Here is a 24,159-nt window from a genome sequence, read left to right as displayed (position 1 = left end):
AGCTGTGCCCAGCACAGTGGAGACAAATTCTCCACCTCAGCTTGGAGACCCGTGGCAGGGCTTGCCTCCCCACCAGGGGGTTGAAGCCTGGCTCCTTGCAGTCTCTGTTTAATGTGGAGGATAAACATTTTATTAGAGAAGATAAACTTCCTGAGCCGGGGTGGGGCCAAGGACCTCCTTTTCTTTTACTCCCATCTGGAATTCTTTCTGCAGACCTTAATATCCATTCCCCTAACCACCTTGGAAGCCCAGCCCTTAAATCGGTGTAGTCTGGAGCTCGGACACCCCCTTGTGGTCATCTCAGGAACTACTCATCTCTGGTCGGGTGGCAGCGATAGCTTTCTAGTTATCTAAGAAAGTGGGTATCTTTATCACTCCCTGGCATGCAGCCAGGGCAGCCATGATTGAAAGGTCCTGGGTCTTTGTCAGACCAGACATTGGCTGCTTCCACTTGGTTTGGCTTCTCTGAATTAGAAAAATGTGTCCCTTTTTCTGAGTGGCCATAGCCCCTAAACCAGAAGTTAAGCCCTGGCCAGGCAGGGGTTCACATGTATGTGGCAGCTCTGGGGAGCCAGTTATTCTAGTCTGCTTGCTTGTACCTCTGTATCATGGCCCCATCCCCCCCAGGAAGCAGCCTGCCCTGCATCCTCAGAAGAAAGGGAGAGACCAGTGGGAGGATTTTAGGTTTATTAAGTGACCTCTGAGAAAAAGGCCTGCCCTGGGAGCAGCAGAGATGGAGTCAGGGACCTAGAGGGGACACAGGACTAGGAATGGAGCATCCCACCTTGGAGTCCTGGGCCAGGACCCACAGCTGCCAGCCTACTGCATTCTAAAGTCCTGGGCAGAAACCCAGCCACTGCTCCACGCTGTCTTGACCTCAGACAGCCTGTCTCCATTCATTGCCAGCAGTGGGACTGGAAGTGGCTCCCTCTCTTCCTAAGTCATTCACAATATTCCAGGGGGCCAGCCCTCCTGGTATGCGCTGCGCGGGTTAGTGTCACACCCTCCACTGAGGAGCAAGTGCCAGCTCCGGGTTCACTGTGTTTTAAGCGAAGACTGGGGAGCTGTGCCAGTCAGAATAGACGAGAAATCCAGAGAAGGTACTGTCTGTCTTGATGCTGGCATAGATGCCAATGTAATCACCCACGCCCACCTGCACCCACACCTGGTCCTCAGGTTCTAGCCTTACCATCGCACCCCCTGAGAGCGAGGCTGGCTTGGGCCACCCCCCAAAATACTGGAAGAAAGAGGCGATGGACTGCCCGTTTTTGACAAGATCAAACTGCAAGCTGGCCCGGTAGACAGTGGCGTGCACAGCAAAGTAGTAGACGCCAGGCACTTGGCAGGTGAACTTGCCAGTAGTGGGGTCGTAATGGCCCTGCTCATTTAGCAGCACACGGTCGAAAGGTAGGGGTGTGTCGGCTGGCGGAGGTACCCGGCTCTCGGATCGCTTGGCACTGAAGGCTGATCGTGGGGGTACCGAGCACTCCCCCGCAGGCCCGATAGCCCCCATGGGCCCTGCCTCTCCACGCGGCCCGGGCTCCCCACGTGGGCCAGGTAGTCCTGCAGGGGATGGAGAGGGGAGAAATTAGGAGCCGCAGAAGGGTGACTATTAACCATCCTTAAGCCTCCCAGACTCCCTGGCTATTGCCTCCTGTGGGGAGCAGATCTGAAGTGCCGAGTAGAGGCATCAGGGTTTCTGATTCCCTGGGGCTGAATCACCCCCCTCCATCCGCAGACCACCTCGCCCCACTCCAGCCCGACTGGAATGGAGGGAGAGTAGCGCCCCCTGGCGGGACCCTTGACCCCCAAAGGATCCACCAGAGCAGTTGCTGTGCTCTCTAGAATATATGTACCCAAGCACTGCAACGAAAATGACTTCTTACCCGGTCTCCCGCCCTCGCCTTTCTCTCCCGGAGCTCCGGGTGCACCGTCGCGGCCATCACGGCCGTCACGGCCAGGCAGGCCTTGGCTGCCATGGTGACCTGGTGTGCCTGGAAGGCCGGGCTGCCCGGGACACAGGCTGGGGATCTTGTTGTCGTCCAGAGGAGGAGAGCCTGACACCAGACCCAGAAGCAGAAGGGCAAGAAGTGGCCTCATGGTGGTGACCCCGGAGGCTCAGACTCCAGGAACCTCTCTTGTAGTCTGTAGGCTGGGCAGGACCAGAGTTGGAACCCAGAATCTTAGGACCAACCTCGCGCCCCACCCAGGTGGAACCCAGTAGGTCCCCGCCCTACAAACATGCCTTTGGGGTTGAGCACTGTGTGATGGGGTGCCCCAAACCAAGAACTGGGAACAAGGAAAGGAGAGACAAGCCCTTCTCCATCCCCCTAGCTGGCGCCCAGGCTTTCCCACAGTCCCCTCCCCCACTTACCCTCCTCCTCTGCCAAACTCACCCCTCCCGGCTCCCCAGCACTCCCAGCTGCAAGCTTTGAATGGCTTCCTCAGACCTTCCTGCTGGCCCTGCTCCCACTCCTACCCCTACCAGGCAGCCCCTGTCCTTGCTGACTGACTCCTAGCTTCTGGTTGCTCCTTGCTGGCTTCACAGCGCTCCTCCCAGACTCCTAGAGGAAACCAGTTGTTCAGAGGCCAAGAACTCCAGGGCTGGGAAATAGCAGGGAAATAACTCGTGGTGTCGCCCGGCGGCCGGCCAAAATTGTGGGGATGTAGGGGGTGTGGAGAAAGGAGGAGGAGGAGAGAGTAGAGCCTGCATCACCAAGAGGCCGAACTGTGAGGCAGACACTTGGGACTCCAGTTCCCAGGAGCTGGAGGGAGGGAGGGAGGAAGGAATGGGATAATGATGGAGTCCAAGATCAAAACCCGTGGTGGGGGTGGGGCAGGGGTGGAGAACTGGATTAGTAGGGGGCCCAGGGTGAAGAATTTCAGAAACAGAGAGCCAGTTGGACCTCCAGGCTTAGATTGTCACTCAAAACAGTTTTGTTGATTAAATGAAAAAGATTGAAGGTCAGATGACAGTGAACTTAAATGGAAAGGGAGAAGGCAGAAGACCGAGACACGGAATCAGGGTCAGAGACTTGGATAGGAAGTCTGCTAGGCTGTCCAATGGCACAGCGTGGGGCCTGGCCACTGTCTAGGGCTGTCTTGGTAAATAAGAGCTCAGGGAAGGTGGAGGAAAGATGGTCCTGGTTGTCCTGGGCAGGATCAGAATTGGAACTCTGGTCCTTTTCCTTTCTGAGAAGCACCAGGGAGGATGCGCAGAATCCCTTATCCAGGCCACCCTTGCCCTTGTTTTCTGCCCTGACTCCTAGCTTCTGGTTGCTCCTTGCCCCGGCTCCACAGCACTGCCTGCCCTGCCCACCCACCCACCCACCCACCCACCCACATAGGTAGAGGAGGATGGGCAGACAGAGGGTGGGGGCTGGCTTCAGGTCAGGGCTGGGAGCAAGCTTCCAGGCTAGCTGCCACGGGCAGCCTGTTGCAGTTGAAAGGCCAGGGGGTGCCCAATAATGCCAGGCTAGACTGGCACTGCTGCTCCGCCGCCTGGCAGACGGAACGACAAGGGGGTAGGATAGTGCCCAGTGAGGTGCATCGAGGCACAAGCAGTCCACAGAGGAACCTCTGGAAAGTCTGGTAGCAGGGTAGACTTGTCAGACTCTGTGGGAGGAAAGATGAACATCAGGTGTCCAGTCTCCATGTGCCCACCCTCCCTATGGTCTCCCTCCTCTCTGTTCCAGCACCTTGTAGCCTCGGAGGATGTCTGTCACCTCTGTCTGCGTGGCCAGGCCCACCCAGATGTTAGGAAAGGCCGTGGTATTGTAGCTTAGTCCAAGGCACATCTCCACCTGGACAGGTTCACAGGTCAGGTCTGTAGAGAGGAGGGTTGAGTCACTGTGGGGGAGAAGACACTGCCTGGTCGTTGTTTCCACACGCGTCATAGGCACTTCTGAGTCTCTCAAGAGGCAACCACAGAAACGGTTTCACATACTCCAAGGAGCCCTGCTGTTTTCCAGAGGCTGTTGTTTGACAGCCTTGGTATCGCGTAGACCCCTCTGATCTTAGGATATGTGGAGCACCCAACTGGAGACCACTTGGGACCACTTCTGTCGTGTGGTCTGTGAGGTAGGCTGTGCAGAGGACTCTGGGTATCAAAGTGGATATGTCTCAAAGCCCCTCCCATTGACTCCTACATTCCTGTGTCCCTCTCAGATGACACGAGTGTACAATGCCACCACCAGCTGAGAGTCCTTGAAGTGGGCACAGGATGAGAGGAGAGAGGCCCAGCCGTGAACTCTCAAGGAGGAAGGAAGGGGGACTGAAGAAAGTGTGGTAGGGGCCTTGCCTGCTCTGACTGGCATGACTTGCTTAGAGGAAGGATCCTTACCTGGTTGTGGGGACAAGTGGCTGCTGCAGTTGTCGTTGCTGTCATTTGCACAGTCTTTCCATAAGTCACACATCCATTGCAGATCCCTATATCCTCCGCTCTGGCAGAACTCTGTGGGCCCACAAAGGTCTGTGGGCAAGGGGCATGCCTGTACCTACTGCCCTCCAGGGTACCCTTTAATGTTCCTTGGAGGATCCTCTGTTGCCCACACCCACCTGCCCAGGGACACCCACTCTCTGTAGTATTGATGGCCTGGTAGGTGGCTAGAAAGCCCCCGCTGCTGATACCAAGATCCGTCTTGAAGATTACAGCCAGCTGGTGCATCGAGGAGACAACGTTGAGTGGTGGCTCTGCTCCACAGAACCTGCCCAGGGCAGAAAACTATCCTGGGCACAGGCCACTGGCCAGCCCTTGGGGCTCTGGGCTGGGCTCTTGGCCATGCCAGGGCTGAGTCATGGAGCTTAGGGTCTGGGGACTCAGGCTGCTTGTTACAAGATGTATGACACAACTTCTTAAACTTGAGCCACTTTGAGATGGGGAAGAGTCGGGGAAGGCTGGCAATGCAAAGGCCCTCCCTACAAGTAGGAAAAGTGAGGCCACGCAACCGCAGAAGTGAAGGGCTTCTTGAGAAAGAACGCGCCGTCTCAGGATGCCAGTAGGAGAGATCTCTAGTTTATAGAGCAGCCGAAGACACTGAAGCTGGGGACTCCCTTGGGCCTAGCATATGGATCCTGGCCTGCCAGACGGGGGGGATGGGTTGCCCACCACTCTAGCCCTGATTAGTACCTGCCCAGGAAGCTGAAGGTTCCCAGGTTGCTGGCCTCGTACACTTCCACGTAGTCAAACTTGCACTCAGCCTGTGCTTCCAGACTGAAGTTGTGGAACTCCAGTCTTATCCCGTATCCCACAGGCACTTCGATGTACCAGGTGCAAAGCTAGGGGAGGGGAGACGTGATGTAACCCACGGGGACCTTCCCCTGCCCCAGCCTGGACGTACAGGGGGCTTCTTTGCCCAGAGCAGACTAGGCAAGATGTGGGTGGCTGTTGCCTACCTCACTTCAATCATGGTGCCTCTTAGAATAGGAAGTGTCATTCAGGCGTAGTGCCACACACCAAGTAATCCCAGTGCTTGGAAGGCAGAGTTCAAGGCCAGCCCAAGCTAGATGTCAAGTCTCATAGCAGCCTCCTGAGCTACACCTAGAGACTGTCTCAAGAAGCCAAGGAGCAGGGGTATAGCACAGTGGGTAAGAACTTGTATGACCCAGGGGTTGATCCTCAGAGTGGAAAAACAAAAAACCAATCCAACAGATGTGGGGTACTGGTGCAGGGGTGGGGGTGCACACTTTTTAATTCCAGGCAGAAGTGGGTGGATCTCTGTGAGTTCCAGGCCAGCCATGGCTACATAGTGAGAGCCTATCTTAAACCAAACAAGACCCCAGACCTGGCATGGTGGCCCATACTTCTAATCCAAGGCTGGGGCAGAAGGTTTCTCGCCAGTGACGAGATCAGCACGGGCTATCGGGTGTCACATTGTCTATCCACAAATTAATGCCTTTTCAAATTGTCTAGTCTCGGAAATAGATGTGTTTACCCAGCCTGGAAATGTCTGGTATACAGTTGGTGCTTAACAATGTCTCCTGGTCTGCATAAACTTGTTTTATCAAGTACATTCCCAGGCAGACTGTTCCCAGGCACACTGACCTAGTCACTCTGGTGTCTCACCATCCTGAGGGCCCTGCACTTACCTGTTGGTGAGGGTAGTGCTGTGGATAGTTTGGGGTAGAGAATACGCCATAGAGCCCAGTCAGGTTCCCTCCACACCCTGTAGAGAAGCCAAGTGGCTCATGAGTGGCCAGGCAAGAAAATTCTGGGTCAGGGCAGGGGATCCCAACCTGAACCTGGGACAGAACCCTGTCCCTCCTGGGCTCGTACCCAACGTCTTGGCACTGCAGTTGGCCTCGTCACTGCCATCGGCACACTCGGTAATACCGTCACATACAGAGTCACGCTTCAGGCAGAGGAGAAGGTCACAGTGGAACTCATTATGGGCACAGCTCCCTGGGGAAGGGCAAGAACCATGTGGTGTCAGACTCCCCCAGGGTTTCCATCCCTTTTGCTGGGAGTAGCTGAAGGAGAGGTGGCTGGGGATATGAAGGGAAGTCACTTACAATGTCCAGGGGCCACTGCTTGGTACCAGGCCTGGAAACCAGACCCTTCCACATCGTTATCAGAGACGAAGGACACACGGAGGTGGCTGGTATTGGTGTTTAATGTGGCAGGAGGTGTTTTACCACACACCCTGTAAGAAAGCCAGGGAGGAGTGATGGGAGGCTCTGAACTTGGGAAAGAAACAGATCAGAGAAGGGAAGTGAGTTTCCCTAGGTCACACAGCAAGGTGCTGGCAGGGGGAGGAATCCGAGGGCAGTTGTGTTAATTTTCTTCTAGTCCAGATTTCCGTTTGAGTCCCCAGCTTCTGCACCCTCCAGACCTGTGGGATTCCCTGGAAGCAGAGGGACCCACCTGAGGAGAGGGCCTGTAGGCTCTGAGATAATTTCCAAGCGATCAAAAAGACAGGTGAGCATACTCTCTATGCTGAGGGCTTGAATCTTGAGCTGTATTGTCTGGCCCGCGGCTACCTGGATATGCCAGACACAGTGGCTGAGGGGTGGGTAGAGGTCTGGGTAGTTAGGGCTGCTGAAGAAACCACTGGGACCAGGAAGGAGGCCTCCACAGGCTGCAGGGGATTGGGGGGAGGGGGGATCAGAGGTCAGAGGTCAACAGGAGAGAGGTCTTCCCCAACCTGCAAGGTTCCTTTTCCGGGCTTTCCTCCCCAACACCATCCTGGGCCTTCTCCAGAGAGTGCCCTTGGGACTTACTGGTCTGGTGTGTAGGGCTCATGGCTGCCTCCTGCTGCCCTGTCCTTGCTGGGGTGGTAGTGGTGGTGGTGGTGGTGGTGTTAGGGGTGGTGCTGGGAATGACACCCATGGGGGTGAGGCCTCGGGTGAGCAGTGGGTTCTTGGTAGTCCTGGGGAGGGATGTAGCCTGCAACTCTGGAGGCAGGTATAGAGGAATGTCATTTTGGGGAGCAGGTTCCTGGGGGCTGACAGAATAGCTCATGGGATCTCCATGTAAAGCCCTCCCAGTTACTTACGAGCCAGGATGACAGCCACCAGTAGCCCCAGCAGCAGGAGCAGCAGGCCACTGAGAAGCAGAATACAGAACCAGGAGAAGTGGCAGTCGGGCTGTAGCCCCCGGAGACGCTGGGCTGTAGGGAGGACACAGTGGGCTTTGGAGAGGCACCCCTGTGTGGGGCGTCCCTCACAGCACCTTAGTTCCTGGGTTCTCTCTTAGGCTCAAGCAACCCCTGACGGGGGCTTACCATGCCAGGGGGCTTGGAGCCGGCTGCCGACATCCCTCTGTAACGCTGGTGGAGGGCAGGATGGCCCTGCTTCCGGGTCGAAAGCAGGATTACAGAACTCTGTCTGGAATGGAAGGTAGAGTCTTATGGGCTGGGACTTGCAAGTTCCCTGGGGACAACTTGGGAGGTGGGTGCCACCTTGCCGCCTTACCTTGCTCAACTCACTCGCCTCTGGACGGAGGATGACGTCGTCATAGTCCTTCATGGTTTAAGACTCGGCATGGCTTTCTGGAGGTCCCCTGATAGCTCAAGACCTCCGAGGGTCCACTCCCTGGTCACAAGCCACCAATCAAAGAGGCGGCCTTTGCTCTTGAGGGACAAGGCTGTCAGGAGACACCGGTTCTCTCTCCGGCTGCCTTTGGCAGAGTGGTTGGTTGGGGCCCCAGGCTACTGTGGTTCCAGGTGGGGGAGGGAACTGATGCGAGAAGGAATTCACAGAAAGCACGGAATGGTCCTTAATCCAACTCAGCTGAGGATGCTGAGGTCCTGACCCTGGCACTGAGCAGCAGTCCTTAAAGGCACAGGCAGTGGCTGCAGACACAGCAGAGAAAGCTGGGGGCTCTGTGGGTTGTGGCGAGGGGCGTCACTATGCCCTCATCCTCACCCACCGTATGGAGTGCGTTCCTGGGGGGCTGAGCTTGGTGAATATGACTGAGTGCGGGCGTCGGAGCCTGGTGAACTGAGGCAGCAAGTGCTGGAGTAGAGGCGGGCTGCAACGTCAGCAGCCCACTACTCCCCGTCTTAGCCCACTACTCCCCGTCTTAGCCCACTACTTCCCGTCTTAGCCCACTACTCCCCGTCTTAGCCCACTACTCCCCGTCTTAGCCCACTACTTCCCGTCTTAGCCCACTACTCCCCGGCTGAGTGGCAAAGTTATCAGCTTCCTTTCCTTTCCTTTCCTTTCCTTTCCTTTCCTTTCCTTTCCTTTCCTTTCCTTTCCTTTCCTTTCCTTTCCTTTCCTTTCCTCTCCTCTCCAAAAAATAATTTTTGTCTTTTTTTTTTAAGATTTATTTACTTTATGTATATGAGTACACTGTCGCTGTCTTCAGACACACCAGAAGAGGGCGTCAGATCCCATTATTAATAGTTGTGAGCCACCATGTGGTTGCTGGGAATTGAACTCAGGACCTCTGGAAGAGCAGTCAGTGCTCTTACCCGTTGAGCCTTCTCTCCAGCCCCTCTTTTCCTTTCCTTTCTTTTCTTCCTCTAATTCTTCCTTCCTTCCTTCCTTCCTTCCTTCCTTTCTCTCTCTCTCTCTCTCTCTCTTTCTTTCTTTCTTTCTTTCTTTCTTTCTTCTCTCTCTCTCTCCCTTCCTCTCTCTCTCTCTCTCTCTCTCTCTCTCTCTCTCTCTCTCTCTTTCTTGTGATATGGTCTCATATTGCCCAGGATAGCTTCAAAGTCTTTACGTAGGCAAGGATGACCTTGAACATTTTTTGTTTGTCATTTTATATACATATTTATGGTATGTATAATATACATGGTATGTATATTATCTGAGCTTGCTTGATTTCTCTTGTCTAGTCAGCCGGCCTCCTTCAGGCGTCACAGATGGGGCTGCTATGCCTGACTTCCAATCACAGTGTTCCTGTGAGCGCTGGACATCTGAAGAGCACGTGCCATTTACCTACTAAGCCATTTCTGCCATAGGTTCTGGGCTTCTGAGCTTCCTGTCTGTGTTCCCAGTGTTGAGCACCACGGAGCAGGGCATGGACCCTTCATGGGGGCCAGGTTAGCACGCTACTGATGGAGCTACAGCCCCGAGTCTATCTTGTGTTGTTGTTGTTTTGTTTGGAGATAGGATCTCGCTCTGTTGTGCTAGCCTCAACCTTGGAGCCCATCCTCTTACCTCAGCCTCCCTGGAGTTGGGAGGGACTCTTCACATGTGGGTGAGAAAGGTCTCTGCTACATCCAACATCTTTGTTACAAGGCCAAGAGCGCAGGAAGCCTGGCATGGGATTGAGAGCTTGGTTCCGTGTCTGGGTCCTCAAGCCTGCAGGAGGGAGGACGGATGGGAAGAGGTTGCCTGCCATTGTGGCGAGGTTGGGTGTGGAGTCTGGCTGTTGGTCCTCTTGCTGTCATGAGGTAGAAAAGACATGCTGCAGGTTCCAGTCTGGCACAGCTGTTCCAGGGATAAAGGCAAGGGACAGCCAGTCTGTCTTGTTTTATCACAGGGCAGGGCAGAGCTGAGAGTCCGGAGATGACGATGTCATATTCCCAGCTACTACTTGTAGAATGTCTATAATGCTTTAGGCCCCGAGCAAGAGGTCTCACACATTGTTTTCTCTTCCTTTCATACATAAATCAATGAAGTAACCATTTTATAAAAAGTGGTAGCAGGGCGTGGTGGCTCACGCCTTTAATCCCAGCACTCGGGAGGCAGAGGCAGGCGGATTTTTGAGTTCGAGGCCAGCCTGGTCTACAAAGTGAGTTCCAGGACAGCCAGGGGCTATACAGAGAAACCCTGTCTCGAAAAACCAAAAAAAAAAAAAAAAGTGGCATTAAGGCTCTGAGATGTTAAGTAACTTCCCCAAAGTCACACAGCTGAAAAATAGAGTCATTAAAACAGCAGTTTCTGCCCTCAGGAAAGAAGTCTTTCTGCAAGTCTCCATCTGCCCTCTCAGGGGCCTGGCTGCTTCTTCCTGGACTCTAAACATGCAGCCCAGCAGCCCTGGTCTTCAGGGAAGGCCAGTTTTGGTAGTTACAGGAGCAAGTGTCGTGAAGAAGCTGTGAGAGGGATCCTTTGGCCACAAGTCTTTGCCCATTCTGGTTCGACCACATAGAGCAGTAATGGTCCCTTGGACCATTCAAACCCACGGGAAGAGTTCTCAATAGCTAGTCATTGTGGTGCACACCTTTAATCCCAGCACTTGAGAAGCAGAGAGGGAGATCTCTGTGAGTTTGAGTTCAAGGCCAGCCTGGTCTACAGAGTGAGTTCCAGGACAGCTAGGGCTACATAGAGAAACCTTGCCTCAAAAGAGGGGAGAGAGAGAGAGAGAGAGAGAGAGAGAGAGAGAGAGAGAGAGAGAGAGAGAGAGAGTCTGAGCCCCTTGGTGTGTGATTATTTGCTGGAGTCTGCAAATATATCAGGCCCAGCTGGGTGATGAAGCAGGCTGATGGAGTTGCTCTCATCTTAGTACATAGGACTTAGCAGTAGTTTCAAAGTGGGGCTCAGGGGCTCCTTAGCCTCTCCACCCCCAACTCTGTGTGGATAGGATTTATTACGATCATGACTTGGTGTGATATGGGTCAGCACAGTGGAAGCCCTCTGTGTACAGGGCCCAGCACTTGTCTAAAGGACTGTGACTGACCCCACAGCCAGCAGAGATGAGCCAGGTCTCAAGTTGCCATGTCTTTAAATTCCCCTGTGTTAGGCTCAGTGAAGTCCCACTTCACTAAGATGAGTCTTCTGGCAGCCAGGGGACTTGAACACGGTTCTACGCAGGGGCTCAGTGACTTGTTTCTTATTCTTCTGGTGTAAGTTTTTTTTTATTCTATTGGTGTAGATGGGTCAGATGACCTGGCCACAGTCTGGGGCCTCCAAAAAAACATCCATGTGCCTGTCTGGAGCCTAGGTGGAGGACAGATTCGACAGCAGAGGCATGAAGACCACTAGAAAATCGTCTCTAAGGTCCTGAGGCAAGCCATGTCGTCTACCAAGGAGGGAGCTATCCCAGCAGCCATTGCTTCCTCTTTCTTGGTGACTTTCTTTTGAGACATCATCTATTATTTCTATGTGTATATGACTGTACCACTTGTGTGCCTATACCTATGGAGGCCAGAAGAGCCTCTCCTTGCATCATGTGGGTTCCAGGGATTGAATTTAAGTTACTAGGCTTGGTGGCAAGGGCCTTGATTTGCTGAGCTATCTTGCCAACCCAGTTCTAAAATATTGCATTATTCTCTAATAATGCATAATTAGGTAGTGATATTATCTAATAAAAGATGTATGCGTCTCTGTGTATGAGTGGACATGCAGGTGTGAGTGTGAAAGTCACAGGTCAACTTCCAGAAACCAGATCTCTCCACTGTGGGGACTGAACTCAAGTCCATTTGTGTAGTGCATGCTTTTAGGCATCCACTGTGCGCCTCTCTAGCCATAACTTCTTTCTTGTTAGGTATTTGGTCACTGTGTGCCACACTTTTTCTCATGTAGGCCTCATGATGAGTTGGTGTTCTCACCATCAGCTTAGAGATGAGGATACTGGGCACAGAGAGGGCTATGGTTGCTGCCCACTTCCTCCTGCCCTCTGCAACTGACACAGAGTTGTTGTATTCATGAATGTTGAAGGGTGGGGACCCTTGGAAGTGTCCAGCTCAAACAGACCTAGCTCAAACAGCTAGCTCATGCTGGCTTTGTTGCTGGGCACGTGTGCATGTTGCATATTACATGGCTGTTCAGTTTGCGTCCTAATGGAGTAGGAGAATTCTGCCAAGAGTCCTGCCAAATGCTGTCACCAATTCAACCAGAATTGTTTCAACCAGATGGAGCAAGAACTAGGTGAGATCTGTCCTGTCTCAGGCATGGCCAGGTGGTGCGGCCTTTGACAGGTCTCGAACCCTCACTGTCAATAAGACAGTAGGGATGAGGCGGCTTCTAAAGGCTCAAGTCTAAACATTCAAAAAATATGAATTGGGTTACTTAATTCTGAGGCTGGAAAGATAGCTAGCACGGTACCAAATCCCCAGCACAAGGTCTGTCCCTGCATTTTTAATTTTATTTTTTATGTGCATCGGTGTTCTGCCTGCATGTCTGTGTGAGGGTGTCAGATCTTGGAGTTACAGAGAGTTGTAAGGTCTATGTGGGTACTGGGAATTGAACTCAGGACCTCAGGAAGAGCAGTCAGTGTTGTAAACCATTGAGCCATCTCTCTAGCTGGTGCGATTGCTACTGCTTTGGTAAGGGAACTTGCTATAAAACCCATGACTTGAATTTCATTCCTGAAAATGGAGGAAAGAGAGAATTGACTCTCAAAAGTTCCATATGTATGTATGTCATGGTGTCCACATGCTGTCCTAGAATAAATGTAGAAAACCAACAAAACAAACTATAAACTGGGCCAGGGAAGTATGGGTGTGTAAGTCCCAATTCAAATGTGTGTTTGGAGGACGTGAGCAGAGAGAGCCCTTTGGTTTAAACGAGGCCTTGAAGGCCTACCCAGAGGGAGCTCTTGTTCAAGGTCAACTGCAAAGGCAGCACCTTCTCTCAGTGAGGGCCTGCAGGCCTGCAGGAACACCAGCTAAGAACAGGCGGAATAATCCAAGTTGCTAGGAGGCGACAGATCACAAAGAAACGCCTGCCTGCGACAGACCTGCTTGTGTTTGGGGTTTGGTGCAGTGCTAGGGACTGTTACCATGGGGATGAGATGGCGCCACAGGCTAGGCAGAGAACGGAAAGCTGCTAGCAAGGGCAAAGGCTTGACTCCAGTCCCTAATTCCTTAGTCTGTCCTCTGGAGAACGGAATGCACAGGGTGGCTTCTACCATCACTGAAAAGACGAGGCACCTTTAAGTTGGCAGCGACCCAGTTTCTATTTAGGAGAGAGTCTTGTTTATATGTGTCTGCCTGGGAGAAGCCACCAGCTTTGAGATAGCTCATCCATGGTCCTGCCATTCCTAGGGTGTATGGGGGCAGGGTGGGGAGGGGGAGTCCAAGTCCCTCAGAGAGGAGTCACGAGGTTTGTTTAAATCTTTCTTCTTATGCTACAAGTGTGGTTTGCTGGGTGGAGCTCCAGCCTAGCATACCAGAGGCCCTGGGTTCAATCCCAAGTACCAACTAAAATGGAGTCTCAGTCCCTACAGAAGCTCATCCGAGGCCTTAGTCAGCTTGAGGGCCACCTGTACTATATGAGATCTTGTCTAGAATAATAAAAGTTATCTTACTTTTTCACTCCCATGAAATTCCCAGGTTAGAAAGCTGTCTTCCTTCGTGAGGTTGGCCAACCAGGAGCACACACAGGCCCCAAGTGACACAGGTATTTGTGCCACAACAGAAGATGGTTAGAGAAGACTTTGCTGTTCCAATGCCTACAGTGCTACAGCCAGCTAGGCAGAGAAACCACCAGCTGTGTCCGTTTCCCCACTGATGGCCCGGGTACCACCAGCTGTGTCCGTTTCCCCACTGATGGCCCGGGTACCACCAGATGTGTCCGTTTCCCCAGGTGTTCACACTGTGCCCTTGGCAGGTTCTGTCTGGAAGATGCTGCTGGGGTCTTTGGAAGTGTGATGTGCCTCATCTCTAAACATCTTGGCTAAAAGAATAAAACACGTGGACAAACGCAACCTGCGAATCCAGATGTGGCATATGGCATCTGAAATATGTACTATTTAAGGAACAAAAAATAATTGAGAAGTTTAACAAGTGGGTAAGCTAGGATGCAGCACTTATGGCAAAAGCAGTGAACTGTGTGGTCCTCACTTTGCTGGGAGCATCCCGGATACAAGCCCCTCCCAAATCAAGACCGTCACACCAGCTTCCTTCTCAAAGCTACTATTTATTCTGTACAAGGCTCCACTGTACACTAGACATTCTACTCTTGCTTACATAGTAAACAAGTGTACACCAGCCCTTGGGCTCATGTTCACAGGTCTTCCCTAGAGAAGGGTATCAGGCCAGGTAAACTCAGGGTGTCTTTTCTTGGGTGCCCTGTCCTGGGACACTCAAGCACTCGAGGTTCTGAGGGCATAAGCCAGGCCCACCTGTGGGGGGTGCAAAATGCACTGTGCGAAATGCCTTAGTGCTGAATAGCTTGGCTCTTGGGACAGCATGGAGTATTTTTTTTTTTTTTTTTGTCTAACGTCAGGGCAAAGAATCATACAAGCTAACCCCAGCCATCCAGGCTCACACTCCCAGGACAGGACCAAAGACTGATGCCAAGATGGGGTAAGGGGTGGTGTGGGTGTCCCTGAGAAGCTCAGTCCAGAGGGCCTTTGTCTAAGAGACTCTGGGAAAGGGACAGGTGGCAGGAAGCTTGGGGGATAAGGGCATCAAAAAGAGAATAAATTAAAGGGAGGGGGGAGTTGAGGGGCAAGGAGCCTGTGCTGTCCTTCAAACAGCTGGGGAGACCGGGGTGGGTGAGAGGGTGGTAGGAAGAGCTTGATACACTATCTTAAGAATCACCATTTACCCACTTCCCTCTTTTACTGCTGTGCACAACAAGCCAGGGGTTCAGGGCAGGACCCCGCAACCCCAAGTGGCTTTCAACATGGCACGGGGATAAAGGGAAGCAGCTGAGGGAGATATCTCAGGAAGGGGAAGTTATCCCCTGGTCCCCAAATGCTATAAGGCACAATTCTTGGAGGCAACTAGATTCCATTCAAAATATTAAAGGGGAAAAGAAAAAGCAACTTCAAAGCAGAGTAACTTTAGATCCCAGGTCTACTGTGACGATGCTTGGGCCCAGCCAACACTCACCCAGCACACGGGGACTAGCATTAGGAAGGCTGTGTTTGGAGAAGAAAAAAACAAAAGAAAAAACCGAACAACAAAAAAAAAAAGAAAACAGGGAGCCAGCCCAATGTCCCAGCTGTGAAGAGAGGTGTGAAGGACCACATCTCCAGTCGGAACACGTTCGTTACAGTTAATTAAAAAAAAAAAATTGGGTTTTTGAGAACCCAAACCAGCTTTTTTTTTTTCAAAGATGTCACCCTCATCTGTACCCCTGGACTTAGCAGCGTTAAGAGGGCTCTTGGCTCATGGGCGTTTCCTCTCTGGACTGGTGAGCAGGTCCAGGCAGGACGGCCTCCCGCAGGCTCCTCCCTAGCTCCATCCAGCAGCGATGCTCCCAGCAGGCTCCAGATGGCGCTGTCCTCCCAGCAGGTGTGGCACTGGGGGCAGCAGGTGGGCTGACGGTCCTCTCCCACAGACCGCTCTTGTTTTTATTACACACAGGAAAAAAACCACAAGCTTAAAAATGCAAACGAGAGAAGCCAGCCGAGGAGCCGAGGATGCTGCTGACTGTCTCCGCATCAGTCCGTCTTCCTGCCAGGCCGTGCGTGTGCATGCGTGGCGCAGGGGCACATGGCTCCTCACTCCAGACCCTGACCAGGCTGTATCAACTTCTGCTCGGCAGCTTTATTTTACTTTATTTTTCTCTCACTTGTCAGGATTTTGTTGGTTTTTTTGTTTTTTGTTTTTTTTTTTTTGTGGTGTTTTTTTTTTTTTTTTTCTGAATTTTTTAAAAAAAACTTAGGACGTGGGGCCACCACAGGGAAGAGGGAAGGGCCGCAGCTCCTCAATGCTACATACGGGAGGGTGGACTGGCCAGTTCATAGAAGAGCAAATAGGCGTCGCTGGTGCGCACTTGGCTGGAGGACATGGGTGTGACACTGTGGAAAGATCAGGGAAAAGTCAGAGCCTGTTGAGGAAGGCCATGGGGGACACAGCAGAGAGGCTGAGCTTGAGCCAATGCCTCTAACTTCTCTATGCCAAGGTAACTTCTGCCTCTTGTCCTTTGAGAGGTGTGTTGTTAAGATTCCCATTATTTTTAAATACCATGTGTATGTGCTTATGTACGTCCATGGTGGCCGATGGCAACGAGCCCCTGTTCTCTGCAACCGCAGTGGGAACCCTTAACTGCTGAGCCACTTCTTCAGTGCCAACCCATTTTTTGAGACAGGGTCTCACATAACCAAGGCTGACTTCGAACTCACTAAGTGGCTGCAGATGACCTTGAAATCCTGACCTTCCTGCCTTCACCTCTCAGGTATTTGATTAGTGAGCCACCATACCTATCTATCTCTGACAGTCCCAGAGAGGGCAGCATACACGTGGTATGATGGTTCTGTCCATTCAAGATGGAAGCCATATGAGATGACTGCTGTCACGGAACCCTGCTGGAATTCCATCTCTCACCTGGAATCATTGAAAGTGTGCCATTCGCCTGTAACCGGACTTCGGCAGTAGGCTGTATAGTGGCCTCCCATGGTGGTTCCGGAGTGATTGGACACAGCATACAGGTTGTAAACAGCATGGTCTGAGGGGGCAGCACAGGGTTAGCATTCCTGCCCAACATCCCCTCCCTTCCTCCCTTTTATTTCCCACTCTCCTCCCCCCGCCCCCACTTATTTCCTTGGTGTGTGTGTGTGTGTGTGTATGTATGTGTGTGTGTTTAGGTCAAAGGGGCATCTTGACAGTCAATTCTCTCCTTCTGTGTGGGTTTTGGGGATCTGTTGCTGGTCATCGGCACTTTGCCTGCTCACATCCTGATCTTTTGATTTTTTTCCTAACTCACTTGCTTCCTGCCCCCTTGCCTCCCTCCTTCCCTCTTCCCTCCTGCTCCAGTATACCCACTGGTGTTTTCTGAAGCAAATTCTCTCAAGTCCAGGTCTCTTAGTGGGAAATTCACAAATGTTGTGAGCTTGCTGGTTCGTATCCTGGATTCTGAGAATCGCTTCAGGTCTGTGATTGCTCTGAGTCAAGGAGAGGAAGCAGGACAGCAAAGACGTCTACAGAGGTTTTTCCTTAAGCTCCTCTCCTCCCCTTTTGGTCCCTTGTCAACAGTCACCCTCCAAAAATCAGCTCCCCACCCTGGGAGTCAAGGATACGGAGCACCAAGATCTTTGGGAACCTCTGGACAGAGAACTTTTTTATGCATCGTTTTCTGGCTCGGCAGCGGCAGCAAGTCTAAAAGACAGATACAAAAGAGGCTAAAAAGAGCTTAAGGCCTGAGGTAGGGAGACTTGGTGGCCCTTCCCCAACCAGGCCCTGTGAAGGTGGCTGTTCTGTCACTGAGGAGTGACTTACTGGCTTCTCATCACCATCCAATATGTCCTCTTTGGTGAAGAGCCTCATACAATCCATTAACGTCACCTCAGGGTAACCTCTCTGCAAAGGAAAAGGGTCCAGGTCAGAGGTCACGACCTCACTGAGCCCCGAGCGCAATGCTGAAGTGGGGACCACAGCTGAGCATACCTTTGCGATGGGCAACGAGAGATCCCAGAAGGGATCGAAGACTGTAGAGCAGTAGCCACAATCGGTGCATGTGAGGGAGCTCTTCAGCTGCCCAACGAAGAGATCTGGGGAGAGAGAGCCAGGCCATGCTCAGCACGCCGAACGCTCGTCTTCCTTTCCCACCCACGCTTGCCTTAGTTTTGAGAGCCACAGGCAGAAGCAGGGTTCCCTGGGAAAAATGATCCCCGTGGCTTCTTGAGCAAAAGTGGGTAACAACAGAAGCAGGTATCTTCTTGTCTATATACTTACCCCCAATCCGACTGTCTTCCCTTTCCAGATACTTCCTCCACATCTGTCGCCCCTTTTCTTCATCACTGGGAACCACAGACAGGAAGACAGGTAGGTCAGGACTCAAACCCTGGAAGTCTTTAAGGGCTCTCATCTTGAGTCTTTATGGATTTACAGACATTGCTGTATGGGGTGCTGCGTCTGGAATCCCTGGCCTCGCTCCTGGTCACACAACCCTCCTGAGCTGTACCTCCCAAGCCACGGTTCTCTTGAGCCAGGATTAACCCAGGCTGGTCTTTAATTCATAATCCTTCCTACCTCAGTCTTTGAATTCTAGGATTACAGGTATCTCCTACCATGCCTGGCTTCAACCTTTTAATCTTCAAAAGCAATCTTAGAGGATGTAACTTAGTGGCAGAGTGCTTGCCCATTGCATACAAGGACCTAGGTACACAGACCCGTGCACAGTACCGAAATAAAAAGTCTGAGCTTAAAAACAAAGCAAATCTGATTCTCCCCGAATCATTACTCCTATAGAAGTAGGCACTAAGGTCAAGTTCACAAAGGCTTTGCCTGAGGCAGGACCTCCTCTTACTTACGGGAGATGATCAAGGGTCTCAGGGCTGGCCTTAGGCCTTGCTGCCACCCGGTTCACCTCATTGTGGAGACCATCCAGAAGGAAACGAAGGAATTCCTGAGCATCCTGCTGACTGAATGCAAACAAAAGTGAGTGGGAGAGCAGCGCCCACCAGACCTCACTTGTGCTGCCAGCCACCTTGGGGAGGGCACGCATGCCAGGCCCTTACTTATAGCCCATGAAGCGTGGCGCATATCTCTGGATCTGGGTCTTGAACTCAGATGGGCTCACCACATCATTGGGGGACGACGTCCATATGGTCTGGATTAGTTTTGCAAACTCTGTTAGGAGCCATTAGAAAGGGTGAAGAACAGGTGAGATTATTCAAGGTAGAGTTCCTCTGTGTAGCAATGGCTGTAACTAACTCCATAGACCAGGCTGGCCTGGAATCCAGAGATCTGCCTGCCTCCACCTCCTGAGCCAGCCCTCGGATTAAAAGTGTGCATCACAACTACCCTGCTGAGATATTTTCTTTTTTAAAAAGTTATTTTATTTTAATATGTGTGTGTATATGTATGTACGTGTGTGTATGTATGTGTATATATGTGTGTGTATGTGTGTGTGTATATGTGTGTGTGTGTGTGTGTGTGTGTGTGCATGCTTATGAGTGCCCAAGGAGGTCATAGGAGGGAAACCAAGCTCTGGTCCTCTGTAAGCAAGTGAGCACTTTTGTGGTGCACACCCGTGGTCCCACCTTAAGGTTGGAAGATCAGGAATTCAAGGCCAGCCTAGGCTACATGAGACTGTCTCAAAAACAACAAAAAACAAAACAAAACAAAGCAAAACAAAAAACTAAAACCAAGACAACCCGCCAAGCCAAGCACCTCACAGATCAACAACCAATGAACAAATAAGATGGAGCACTGAAACTGGAGTCAGACATGAGGCTGTATACTCTGATCCCAACACCTGGGAGGCCGAAGCAAGAGAATCACTCGCATGGCTCCAACCAGGGTTACACAGGAAGGCTGTGTTTCAACAACAGATTCTGAAACTTGAGCCCCAACCAAGAACAGGCAAAGAAAGAAAACTAGAGGAGTGGGGGTGCATCTACAACACAACACCAGTCCAGCCTGGTGGAACGGAAGAGCTGAGAAGGGGAGCGGGGCCACGCCCACACGGGCTCCTCACCTTCCATGAGGGCCGTGTGAGCGCTGCTGGTGTGGCCGAGGTCCCGCATGTACAGCCTCTGGAGGCAGTAATCTCTCAGCTCTCGGGTGTTGCTCAGGCACTGAAGAATTGAGTTCATGAAGCACTAGGAGAGATCATCTAGCAATTAGTGGGCGTGCACAGCTCTGGGGTTTTCATAAGCATGTATTCCCGGCTCATGGCACTACTGCGATGTGGTAGCAACCTCAAGAGATGGGGCCCAGTGGGAGGCTTTCAGGTATTGGGGGCTTGCCCGGCAGAGGCCTGTAGGACTCCACTCTCTTCCCCCACTGCCCCCTCCCCCCCCACTTTGTATCCTGGCCATGAAGTGAATGGTTTTGCTTTGCTGTACCTGTGCCTTCTGCCTTGTCACAAGCCCAAAGCAACAGAGCCAGTAAGCAAGCCCAACACACCATCTTTATTAGGTTGATTTCTCTCATGTATCTATCGTGGGGGAAAGCTAACTAACAACACTGTGATGTGATGGGGTAGTGCCCCTTACCCAGCACTTCTGTTACCTAAAGGTTCTCTCTCTCTCTTCTACCCAAAATGAACTCTCTCACAGCTCCAGGCTCCTCCTTCCTGAGTGAAGGCAGGGCCGAGTGAGGCAAGTATGGGGGAAGGCCCTGTAATTGGCTCCTTCCTACTGAGGTGTACAAAGGGGTGTGGGCACACTGGTCAGCAGTGGGTGGGAAGTGACAGGAATCAGGAGGAAGATCCAGGAGAGCAGCAGGCTCGAAGTGACAAGGGCAACTTCCTTTTAGCAGTGCTTCCTGCTGGGGGCGGGTGAGACAGAGCCCCACAATTCACTGAAACCCCAGCCAGGAAGGGCAGGTGCTGATTGCCCTATAGGATAGGAAGCTAGCTGGAGCCAGGAGGGGACTCTGTAAAACTATCCCATTCAAGAGAGGAGGGAAGGGCTTCAGGGAAGAGGTGAGTTGGGAGGAACTTACCGTGTTCCCAAGGTTTCGAAGACCAGCCAGACCCTGGGCACTCTTTGAATTCTGTAAGTGAAGAACAGGTCACATGAGGGCGAGGGACAGCCCGGCGTCTGTACTAGTTCTCGCCCAACACTTCCTTCCCTTCCCCAGCAGACTTCTCTTTTCAGCCTCTGTCTGGGTCTTGGAGAGCAGGGAGGAATGCCTATTTTCATCACGCAGACTGCTCTCCGGGACTTTGCTCTTTTATGTACTTCCCTATCATTTTGCTCTTTTGAGACAGGGTCTCACTAGGTAGCCTAGTGAACGGATGGTGACCCTCCTGCCTCTGCCTCCCGAGTGTTGGGATTACAGGTATAAGCTACTACTACACCAGCTTTTCTATCTTTATTTTCTGCTACAGTGGAGACTAGAGGCTAGGGATTCATAATTTCAGGAATTTACTCAATTCCTCGTTAAATGAAATTGAAAGTTCAGCTCAGGCATGGTAATGAAAGCCTGCAATCCCAGCACCTGGAAACAGAGGCAGGAGAATTAGGAATTTGATCAAGGCCAGCCTCAGCTACATACATAGTGAACCCAAAGGCTAGCCTGAGCTATATGAAACAACAAAAACAGGGTTCATAGCTCAAATCCAGGCACTATTTCAAATGACCTATATTTATATTACATGTTCAATATATAAAGGGACCATCATAATTGGCATGTTAAGAAATTGAAATGACAAACCACTCTAATTGAGTTTCGATCTTCAGCTGGGGAAAACTCAAGCTGCCTGCCTGTCTGAATTGCCAGAGACAGGTGGAATTCCTTCCAGCTGAACTCAGCTTCTAAAGGGCTGAGCCAAGGCGGGAGGATCCTCCCAGCCCGGCTCGTCTCGGGTTTCAACATCCCTACTGGCCACTGCCCCAAGCTGAGGAAGCACCTGGCTGAAGGTGCCGCTCATGTCTCTACTGTGGAGGCTGGTGAGGGGGTTGGAGAGAGAACAGGTGTGAGATTGCAGGCTCTCGGTGTTATTTGTCAAGGTCTCTTAGCTAATCCTGGGCACACCTCCTAGGGATCAGAAACCCTTCAGGCTCAAAGGGTTAAAGCGGTTGAGTTTGGGGATGAGTCTGCCACCCCCTCTTGGAAAGGGGGCCTCGGAGCAGGCAACTCTGGTGCAACACTGGCTGGGGCATGCGTGGGGCCGGCTCAACCCTGATCAGAACAGGAGCCTGAAATAACTCAGCTAAAATTACTCATGCCATGTGCTGACAGCCTATGGGGCTGTCAGCGGCTCAAAGCCCAGGAGACTGTCAGCTTGAAGGGAGGTGGGGAGAAGCAGGCCGAGGGCTTTCTCAAGAAGTGCCAGGCCCCTCCCACGGGGAAGAGGATCCCTCCCCTCTGTCAGTTGTCAGGTCGGACTCTAGCAGGTAGAGAAAACACACCCAGAAGAGACATGCTTTAAACCTTCAGCTGGGGGGCAAGCCTGCAGCAGCCTGTAGGGTGTACCCTTCTCACTGCCCTGGCCTGCACCTTATGTGGCCCTCAAATGAACTGTGAGCCCCACCACTGGGTGTTGAAGTTCAGCAGAAGGTGGCTTGACTTAGCATTTGTTAAGGTCTTGGGTTTGACCCCTGGCAATGGCAAAATGAATGCTGTCTTACTGACACTCGTGGTGGGCCCTCTAAGTGGCCTACCACAGAGACAGCTATCATAGAGACAGTCCTTGGGGACAAAGCTCTTATCAGGGCTTTGAATGAAACGGTAAAAAAACAAAACAAAACAACAACAAAAAAACAAAACAAAAAGTCTTTCTTTTCCCCAGAGCCCAGCAAGAAAGCACCCCAGCGATCTTCATGTTGCCCACTTAGAGGCTCCCACCGCAGTGTGCCCACACACGATGCCCACTCACACCTGGTTTCGGGAGCTCTTTTACTAACTAATCCTTACCCCCTGTGCCCGAGACGACATCGGTCTAAACAGGCTGCAGAGACAGAAAGCATCCTCCCACGGGGGAGCATGTCCGCGTCCACCAGGGCAGGCTCTCAGCTCAGGTACTTATCCCAGCACTAGTGAGGGTGGGGGAAAGGGGCGGGGTCACCAGTGCACAGAGGCACACCTGCCTCCCATGTGACTGGGCAGCTGGAAGGTAGGAAGTGCACCCAGCCTCCATGCTTAGTATTCTACTTCCAATGTTTCTATTGGCTTGGGGCTAGAAAGGGGAGGCTCCCCTAAATCACCATTAGGACCCTCTGATTTTTTCCTTTTTTTTTCTTTTCTATTTTTTAGTGTGAGGAGTCATGTTATCTAAAATTTCCTCAGCTCTAAAACGCTTGGCAATTTTGTCTTCTTTCCTTTCTTAGACATGGGGTCTCACCATACACCCCTGGCTAGCCTCAAAGTCACTATGTAGTCGGGATCCCTCTGCCTCCCACGGGTTGAGATTCTAGGCATTCACCACCATGCCTGACCCTACTTGCCAACTTCTTAGAGCTCTATGTAGGAGGTGGTGGTGGTGGGGGTGATGGTTGTGGGGCTTGGGGGTGGGAGTGGATGGGGGGCAGGGGGAGCCGGGCTGCTCTAGGCCAGGCCAGATATTCTTCAGCCATGAATAGGAAATCAGGAGCTCCAGGGAAAGTCAGCACTTTCCATACCAGAGGAGAACAAAATGTCCCAGGAGTGACCTTTCTCACAGGGCAAACAATCCTACCTCTGGGCTGGCAGGGAAAGAGAGGTTAGGATTGAAAAGGTGGACAGGAACCCTGCACAGCTAGCCGCTCACAATGCCAGTGCAAGGAGAGGCTCCCAGCTGTCTGGCTGGGGCTCATGTGCAGAGGTGAGAAAGTTTGGACCTGGCGCTGCCTTACACTCAGCCATCAGCAAACCCAGCTTTGACTCAGTAGCAAGCACTGTTCTAGAGAGCAGATGCCACCTCCATAGTAAACAGCACTCCTCTGCCAGGGCAGGAGCGGGGGCTCAAACAGCCTGTCACTGGATAATGTGGGTGGGCATCTGGGCACGGGCCTGGAAGAAAGGGGAGCTGAGATTGTGACTTCACACTGGAGACCCCAGCTGAGGGGCGTTCTTGCTTTATCTGCATGGTGAGGGTCAGCCCAGTGTCCTGGCGGCAAGCAGGGAGCCCGGTGTGGCTCTGGCACGGGGCAGGGCACGCACTGCCAACACGGGAGCTGGTGCCTGTTACATAAGACCTGTCAAGCTCGGGCCCCTTTTCTTTCCCAAAGGGACAGTGGCCAGCCATACTTCAGCAGTACTCGGGGAGCTGCTTCAATCAAGGAATCAGCTGCCCACGCCACACAACTTAAGAGGGCCAGGAAGAGAAGGGCCCATTCTCTCACCTGTCTACAACCTCTGCCCTTCACTGGGTCAAAGCGCCCTGGCAACTGACCCCTGGGAGACAGCCCATTTGAGAACAGAGAAAGGGAGGCACCCTTTGATCCACCTTCCTTGTTGGAGTTTGGTCTTGGAAGAGTCAACCCCCCCCCCCCCCCAGCGTGTT

The 24,159-nt window shown here is 52.2% G+C and overlaps 3 protein-coding genes and 1 long non-coding RNA gene across 19 annotated transcripts in view; 1 reads left to right on the top strand and 3 right to left on the bottom strand.

Annotated features, from left to right (window-relative positions):
- Positions 1–670: 670 nt before the first annotated feature.
- C1qtnf5 (C1q and tumor necrosis factor related protein 5) lies at positions 671–8,088 on the bottom strand. Of its 5 annotated transcripts, none has more exons than NM_145613.4 (14): positions 7,912–8,088; positions 7,722–7,824; positions 7,494–7,607; positions 7,219–7,392; positions 6,863–7,076; positions 6,511–6,641; positions 6,275–6,400; positions 6,088–6,164; positions 5,129–5,277; positions 4,558–4,706; positions 4,343–4,453; positions 3,699–3,826; positions 1,887–3,615; positions 671–1,563 (listed from the first exon to the last, which is right to left on the bottom strand). In NM_145613.4, exons 13-14 carry the CDS (start codon positions 2,098–2,100, stop codon positions 1,046–1,048), a joined length of 732 nt encoding a protein of 243 aa, NP_663588.2. In that variant the 5' UTR covers positions 2,101–3,615; positions 3,699–3,826; positions 4,343–4,453; positions 4,558–4,706; positions 5,129–5,277; positions 6,088–6,164; positions 6,275–6,400; positions 6,511–6,641; positions 6,863–7,076; positions 7,219–7,392; positions 7,494–7,607; positions 7,722–7,824; positions 7,912–8,088; the 3' UTR covers positions 671–1,045. The 5 variants fall into 5 exon arrangements, with proteins under 5 accessions (NP_663588.2, NP_001177242.1, NP_001035721.1 ...); NM_001190313.1 differs by having other exon boundaries at positions 4,576–4,706; NM_001040631.2 differs by lacking the exons at positions 3,699–3,826; positions 4,343–4,453; positions 4,558–4,706; ... (7 more) ...; positions 7,722–7,824; positions 7,912–8,088 and having other exon boundaries at positions 1,887–2,152; positions 2,514–2,613.
- On the bottom strand, positions 671–8,088 carry Mfrp (membrane frizzled-related protein). 2 transcript variants are annotated; one of them, NM_147126.3, is made up of 14 exons: positions 7,912–8,088; positions 7,722–7,824; positions 7,494–7,607; positions 7,219–7,392; positions 6,863–7,076; positions 6,511–6,641; positions 6,275–6,400; positions 6,088–6,164; positions 5,129–5,277; positions 4,558–4,706; positions 4,343–4,453; positions 3,699–3,826; positions 1,887–3,615; positions 671–1,563 (listed from the first exon to the last, which is right to left on the bottom strand). In NM_147126.3, exons 1-13 carry the CDS (start codon positions 7,963–7,965, stop codon positions 3,391–3,393), a joined length of 1,755 nt encoding a protein of 584 aa, NP_667337.1. In that variant the 5' UTR covers positions 7,966–8,088; the 3' UTR covers positions 671–1,563; positions 1,887–3,390. The 2 variants fall into 2 exon arrangements, with proteins under 2 accessions (NP_667337.1, NP_001177243.1); NM_001190314.1 differs by having other exon boundaries at positions 4,576–4,706.
- Positions 8,089–10,744: 2,656 nt separating this feature from the next.
- On the top strand, positions 10,745–14,046 carry Gm38444. Its single transcript, XR_379336.2, has 2 exons — positions 10,745–11,457; positions 13,665–14,046. It is a non-coding gene; the product is annotated as a predicted gene, 38444 (long non-coding RNA).
- Positions 14,047–14,230: 184 nt separating this feature from the next.
- Positions 14,231–24,159, bottom strand: part of Usp2 (ubiquitin specific peptidase 2) — a 28,607-nt gene continuing 18,678 nt past the window's right edge. For 7 of the 11 annotated variants that reach the window (NM_198092.2, XM_006510480.1, XM_030244447.1 and 4 more), the window contains 11 exons: positions 20,676–20,726; positions 19,705–19,828; positions 18,743–18,854; positions 18,536–18,646; positions 17,958–18,022; positions 17,670–17,773; positions 17,502–17,582; positions 17,303–17,381; positions 17,049–17,156; positions 16,611–16,731; positions 14,231–16,084 (listed from right to left, as the gene is read on the bottom strand). In NM_198092.2, the coding sequence (NP_932760.2) occupies positions 15,997–16,084; positions 16,611–16,731; positions 17,049–17,156; positions 17,303–17,381; positions 17,502–17,582; positions 17,670–17,773; positions 17,958–18,022; positions 18,536–18,646; positions 18,743–18,854; positions 19,705–19,828; positions 20,676–20,726 (1,044 nt within the window). In that variant the 3' untranslated portion in view covers positions 14,231–15,996. Of the gene's footprint in view, positions 16,085–16,610; positions 16,732–17,048; positions 17,157–17,302; positions 17,382–17,501; positions 17,583–17,669; positions 17,774–17,957; positions 18,023–18,535; positions 18,647–18,742; positions 18,855–19,704; positions 19,829–20,675; positions 20,727–22,592; positions 22,712–23,424; positions 24,083–24,159 lie in introns of those variants that run through there. The other 4 variants (XM_030244449.1, XM_030244450.1, XM_030244451.1 and 1 more) reach the window with 4 other exon arrangements.

This window comes from Mus musculus, chromosome 9 (assembly GCF_000001635.26).
Source record: "Mus musculus strain C57BL/6J chromosome 9, GRCm38.p6 C57BL/6J".
In the NCBI taxonomy this organism is placed as follows: domain Eukaryota; kingdom Metazoa; phylum Chordata; class Mammalia; order Rodentia; family Muridae; genus Mus; species Mus musculus.
The sequence above is the reverse complement of the archived record's forward strand: the minus strand, read 5'-3'. Positions and strand labels throughout refer to the sequence as shown.